Source organism: Carya illinoinensis, chromosome 11, assembly GCF_018687715.1.
Source record: "Carya illinoinensis cultivar Pawnee chromosome 11, C.illinoinensisPawnee_v1, whole genome shotgun sequence".
NCBI classification, from domain to species: Eukaryota; Viridiplantae; Streptophyta; class Magnoliopsida; order Fagales; family Juglandaceae; genus Carya; species Carya illinoinensis.
The window spans coordinates 22511513-22518464 of NC_056762.1; the positions used below are offsets into that span (position 1 = coordinate 22511513).

General features: G+C 37.4%; 1 protein-coding gene across 1 annotated transcript; it reads right to left on the reverse strand.

Annotated features, from left to right (window-relative positions):
- Positions 1 to 2488: 2488 nt before the first annotated feature.
- Positions 2489 to 4018, reverse strand: LOC122282656 (coniferyl alcohol acyltransferase). Its single transcript, XM_043094609.1, has one exon. It carries the CDS (start codon positions 4016 to 4018, stop codon positions 2582 to 2584), a length of 1437 nt encoding a protein of 478 aa, XP_042950543.1. The 3' UTR covers positions 2489 to 2581.
- Positions 4019 to 6952: the final 2934 nt, after the last annotated feature.

The following is a 6952-nucleotide window of genomic DNA, read 5'->3' on the forward strand; positions in this document are numbered from 1 at the left end:
GCAACGTAACATTTGAATATTACCATGTAACGCCCGAACATTACGAATACATTTCAAATTCTATCCATTGATAACGTCCGGACGTTACATTTTAACGTTTAAACGTAAATATTACAAATTCAAACATGTTTATCCAACGTTTGAAGAATACGTTGGATAAAACATCCAAATGTAAAGCCATTGTCTTCTTCAATTATAGTAAATGTTCGAACGTTTATCTTATTATGTGCGAACGTCTTGTGAATATGACTTATGTTCAGACGTACATCATTGTACATTCGGACATAAATTCTTTCTAATTATTACCACATCATCATTCGAACATTTATCTAAGTACGTTCGCACGTCTCGTGAATATGATTTACGTTTGAATGTACATTCATTGTACATTCGGACGTAAATTCTTTCTAAATTATTAAAATATCATCGTTCGAATGTTTACTAATTGACTTTCGAACGCCAATCCCTTAAATTTTCCTACAAATTTTACAATATAATTTTGTTATATTATTATTTTTTTGGGTATTGGAAAAGTGAAATTGTTTATTATAGTTACTTTCAAAATTATATAAATTTGTAATAATGAGATGAGAATTTTGTATATAATCTCACCATCCAAACCTGCCATAATATGCATATATATGTAACTCTAATGATATTTTAGATTTTTTTTTTCCTGGGATGTGGCTCACTATATGACAACTAGGAAACAAGGAAGGGAAAGAGGCAGTCCGGACACTACTCGACTGGGGATGTGAATAGTGAGGGGTGAGCAGGAATTACTGACTAATGAGTTCGATGAGCTCAGTTGGGAGCGGAAGATGCTGAGAGACGTCTTCCCCACAAGAGGCTAAGGCCCAATATGCACATTAAGGGAAAAGATTTACCCCACAATGGTTCGCGAGTTTTATATAGGGATGACCACCATGCCTAGTGATGCATCCTCATATACCATCACTGTATGAGGTGTACAATTTGAGTTCTCAGTAGATGTTATCGCCAAGTTACTCCAAATCCCACATCGCCTACCTGAGGCCACAGCTACTCAGGCTAATGACACAGCAGCTACATTAACTTTGGGCACATCTGAGGCAAATGTAGCCACTTCTGCTTCATCTATGAGCCTATTGACACTATGGCCGATCATGATGAAGATCAGCCTGAGGACGAGAATATGGCTCCTTAGGCTGATGATAACAAGCGGGATGAGGATTTCTACATCTTCACTGGCAAAGACCGCAAGAACCTCCAGAGGCCAAACTCCTTCAGCCAGAATCAACTGCTGCCTTTCTTTTGCATGTTGCAAATTTTTGTTGCAACAAATATAGACCTTATGGCACATAAGACCACATTCAGTCGGGCTCGCGCATAGTTTCTGATTCACTTGGCACATGGAGAGCCCATTGACTTGCCACTCGTTATATTTGAGCAGATCCATTATGAGGGAAGCATCTATACAACGGACAACCTCCCGTATAGAGTCATCGTCACTATTACTAGCCTAAAGTGTGCCACGCCAGGCAGAGGAGATGATGCTAGATCAAATGAGCCCCATCAACATGACAACACTGTAGGAGCATTGGACAAGGGAGAGGCTCAGCTCGGCGTCAATCTGGTCCTGCATCAGATCCTATTCCTCTGAACGAGTCTGGGGCGGGTGTTGCTCCCCCGTCTGCAAGTAGTTGTCAGCAGTCGGCGGGTGCATCTGCGGGGGATGTACGACCTGCTTTGGTTGATGCAAGTGATATAAAGGCACATATAGACCGACAGATCGATCGACAGATTGCGCATATAGATCAGGCTATTACACATCTTGCCCATCATGTAGATGTTCTAAATAATAAGGTTGAGATATTGATTGATAAGTTTCAATCATTTGTAAACCAGCAGTTCTAAATATCCTTTGCAAAAAGTAATCATATTTTGTTTTTTAATTTCAACATATGTAATAGATAATATTATTTAACGTCTGTATTGTAGCTTAATTTCTATTCTCAATTTTCTTTAATATTAGCTTATACAACCTTAATATTAAACAAATATATATTATAGTCAATTTCAAAAACATAAATTAACACCTAATGTTCAAACATTACAGGAACGTTGGCGCTAAAAATTTTCACTTTCGCATGTAAGTAGACATAACGTTCGAACTTTAATGTGATGTTCGAACAAAAAATTTGACACATTCGAACGTAAAAAAAATCATAACCAATATTTAGTGACGGTTTTCACAAAACATCACAGAAAATGCATTTTAGTGATAGTTTGGAGACCGTCACAATTTCCAAACTGTCACTAAAAAACATTTTTATTGTAGTCTATAGAGAGTCCAAGGTAAAATTTCATGTACGTACTTGTTGATGTATAAATTAATTAACTATATATATTACTTTCCAAATCTATTATGTGCCCCATCTAATTTTATTTATTTATTTTTATAATTGCTACCGCGCGTTCAATCCATATATAAAATAACATGCAGTACTTTCTAACAAAAACAAGTACTTTCTAACAAAAACAAGCAAGTAACTACGTACATAAGATAAGGGGAAAGAATACATGGAAGTTTTTTATGCTATCAAAGTTGAAGATGAGATGCAGACATAGGCTGAAAAATAGAATCAGACTCGAACGCGGCTGCCAATTCCGGCCATAAGATAGCTGATACAGTCCAAGAGCCATCATCCCTAGCACTCGGCCTCTGGTTCAGGTAAGCAACTCCAATCCTTTCTATGGTAGAGCACACTGTCCCTAGCACAGGACTTCCAAATCCAAAATCAACTTCTGCAACTGGGAATCTCCTTCCCGATGACAAAACAAGGGCTGGTCCTCCTCGCCCTAAAACCACTCTTGACAGCATTAACCCAGGCCTGTTGCACTCTATCCAGTCTATCAAATCCAGAAAATGATTCTGATTTGTTACCTTTGAAATAGCTTCATGAACATTGTGGGCAACATCACAGATAGAACTTTGTTCTATTTTTATGACGTCTGCCTCCGCGAAAGCTACAGACAAGACATTCCCTACGTAGTTTGACATGAAATTCTTATCTCCATTTTTGCACATTCTAGCACGTCCATCAACCAACCAACCCATCTTGCACTTTGAATGCTGGCTTTTGTCGATAGTATTAACCATAACCTTCCAAACATAGGCTGAGAAAGCCTCGATTTTTGTTCTCTTATTGCCGCCGACACATGCTAGTTTTTGCAGCGTGTTAATGCTCGATGCATCGATATGATACAGACGCTTGAGCCTAATTCTGGTTGTTGGTATGTTTGTGATCTCTTCCATTGTGCACTTTACAAAGGTTTGGTCCAATGAAGGGTGATATGTAGGAGGGAAACGTGCACGAAGGTTTCTGCTATGATCTGGAATGCATGAAATCGGCTTCTTTTGAGAGATTTCGGACCATGAGACAAGAAACTTACCAAAGGCACTAGCATCTCCAAGTGCATGGTCGAAAGTGAAGGTTATTGAAATACCCTCACAAGTATAAGTTGTCACTTGGATTTGCAGGGGAAAGTTGGGGTTGATAGAAACAAGCTTCCCTTCCAAAGTTTGGTTGAGGTTGTAGAAATTTATGTCTTTCAAACGGATATTTGCTTCTGCTTCTACAACTAGGGCACCATTATTGTCACATATGATTTCAGGCTCACCAGTAGTTGGATTCTGAACAATTCTACCGGCAAAGGGGTAGAAGTTATTGAGAGTTTCGGAAAGGGAGCTCTTGAGAATGTCAACAATAGTAGGTGTAAAGTTACTGACAAGGGGTTTGCGGTAGAAGTAGAAGTATGTAACGGGAAAACGGCCAGAAAGAAGGTCAAGATTTGAAAGAGTGAGGATATGAGGCCCTGGCAAGGGATTTGCAGCTCTGACAATGCTTTTTCCAGTGAAGTTCACTTCAAATTTTCCACATTGCTCTGAAGCCTCGACCTCCATTAGAAAGTCTAGTCCATTTATGAAAAAGAGTAGTTTGTGTTTGGAGCCAAGTGGAAGTGCTTTAGTGAGCATGAATCGGGTCTCTCTATATATAAATATTGCCTACTAGACGTAATACAGTAGCCATACCGGCCATAGGTGGTAATTATTATGTAGTACTCATGGAATATGAACAAATGGTAGTCCCATATCATGGAAACATGGTAATCTTCATCTGTCGAATGATAGTATACCATTAAAAATTACTAATTATGTAAGTAATTTTAATTAGGGTGGTGCTAGGTTGCCCCCGTTAAGATCCTTTGGATCAATTGGCAACACCTTGGTTTCTAAACCAATAATTGAATCCCCTTCCCCCATGTATGAAATAAAATAAAATAAAACAATAATAATAAAAATAAAGGTTGCCCCTGAGTTTGCCCCCTAAGATTGCCTTCCCAAGTTAGCCTTCTTTTTTTTTCTTTTTTAAATTTTATATAAATGTGAATTATTCACCACACATTTGAGGGGGCAAACTTAGGGGCACATTTGTCGGGTATCCTATCATTTTCCTTTTATAATTATATGGTGTTACGTGATAGATTGACATTACCACTTCATTAATTTGTTCTCTGGAAAACCTTTGTAGGAACCTTAGTAGGAGTACTATAATTCTAAAGGTTAAACCATATGCACATTAAAAAAATATCATCTAACCTTATCCATCCATATTAGACCTAGGTTTTCTTCCCTTTGTCATGCTAATTAAGGCTATCCTAATTAGAAGAAAGAGAGGGATAGAGGATGAAGTTAATCGTGGCTTCAGTTCACATCAGTCAGTCACTATATGACTCTTTATGGATCCTTCTTTTGCAGTCAACATCTTTAGAAAGAGCTCATTGAATGATGGAGTAATTGACAGGCAACACGATTAATAATTGCGGGGCGAAATTAAGCATGCCGAACTGAATGCGAAATGTATGTATAGTGGTTTTGAAAGCAACCCAACAAGAGCCAAAAAACACGAACGAAACCTTAGTGGTACTGATTTTTTGATTGATTCATTGAAGCCATAGCATGCGTATAGTTCGGTCTAATTATGGACTAGTATGCATAGTTTGATTTGAGATCTTATGCCTTCTGAAACGTTACTTTCCCTTTCACTTTCGTTTTCATCATCCTGCAAGAAATTAACCTAATGAGGCTGATATTCCCCGAATTATTTTGTTTTCCCATCTTCTCAGATGGAGAGGTTTCGTTCTCTTCAGGAGAAGGTAAAGGTTATCATTAATTATTTGAAATAGTTATAGAGACATGCACATTCATTATTATTATAGTGGTCAAAAGTGCCAATCATAGCTACACATGTTGTCATTTGTGAAGGCACCAAGTTTACATCAGTAGTGGAGACATTTCCAAAAAACTTTTCAGGGTATATAAATTATTTAGTACTTCATCATGATCAACGATATTATTGATAATGCTTGATACTGTATAGCATCAGTAGTACCCCAGAGGTTGGCAAAGAAAGATAGATATGCGCATTACCATCTTATCAAATTAAAGTATGTTCAGTGACTCTTAAATTTTTTTCCACCGTTCGGAAAACATGATCGAAAGTGTGTTTTTTGGCCTAGTAGGTAGATGGGTTATACCGACAAAATGTACATGGTTTGAGATTTATTTACACAGGTCTTGTTTGGGATCAGTGGTACATGCAGGGTTTCATAATCCTTGCTGTTATCATGGATGGATTTAATAAATATTGGTGGGTCTTCACCAAGCAAGCACACACATTAAATCAGAGAAAAATTTCGTTGTACAGAACTAGATCATGTACGCATTAACAAAATTAGCTATAGATACAATGAACCTCAGCACCAAGTATTTTATCGAGATTTTTATCCATAAAGTAGTTGGAAGCCTGAGACAAGACCCCACTAATCCACCATCAAGTTAATAATGACATCAGTGTGTTAAATTTTTTTACGCTCAAGGGAGGAAAAGACATCATTTTAGGAGAAGTTTTGTTTTCCCGGCCGTCATCGATGGTTCATGCCTTTCCCATTCCCATTTCCATAAATTAACTGGGCGCTAACCGAACTACAGTTTTCTTCAGGCTCTTAACTAGATTGCCCATTGTACAGGTCACCATGTGCTCACTGAAAACTATAGAGAACATGTTTCTTTTTATCAGCTTTAGCTGCTTATATATATGTTCTTTAATTGTAATTTATATAATGTGACTGTCATCCAATTAAGAGAATGAAGGAGAATATGAGGGCCGGAGAAGATAATGCAGATCAGAATTAGCTGTTATGGTTTAAATTTGATTGCCGAAAAACCAGCCTACTCTCCACCTTAATTTATCTTTATGACTGCATGGAGAATCACTTGCATGAGGATCTAATGTTTCTCTAAAATCATAGGATAGAACTTTGACAGTGCACTCCGGACCCCGTAATAGCTTGACTCGGCCTTTATCGAACCTAACTTCATCTAATAATAAATAATCAACGTCGGATTTAACACTTGTGCAACTCCGTCATAATTCACCTACCTAATATATATGTGATTTAAGCAATCTAGGGCTTTAGACGCTATCACCCCAAACAGGCTAAACATGAAGATATTGCGCAAATGACTACTTGAGGCAATAGAGTTTGACTATCATGACATGAATGGCCTTGCGCCTATATTAATTCGACCTTATATAATTATAGTTAGAATGATATGCAATTGACTGTTTCTTAGCATTTTCACAAAAAGATTACAGTCCAAAAGTGCTCTAAACCCACAGGCTGAATAGTAATCATGTCGTCGACCCTATCTCCTCCCCAATATCAGTCAAAATATGCATGAAAGTTAAAAGGACCCTTGGCAAAAACTTGTTTAACTATAATCTAATTGATAACACTGATAAAAAAAAAAAAAATCATAACCAAGATAGTTGACATCTTTCTATATTCATTACTATCACAATTAAGAAAGTTTAGAACTTGATTATGTAGTGACTAATTAATAGAG

What these genes read in the sequence shown, in the direction of transcription:
- LOC122282656 (XM_043094609.1), bottom strand. Translation starts at nt 4,018, where the DNA reads ATGCTCACTAAAGCACTTCCACTTGGCTCCAAACACAAACTACTCTTT.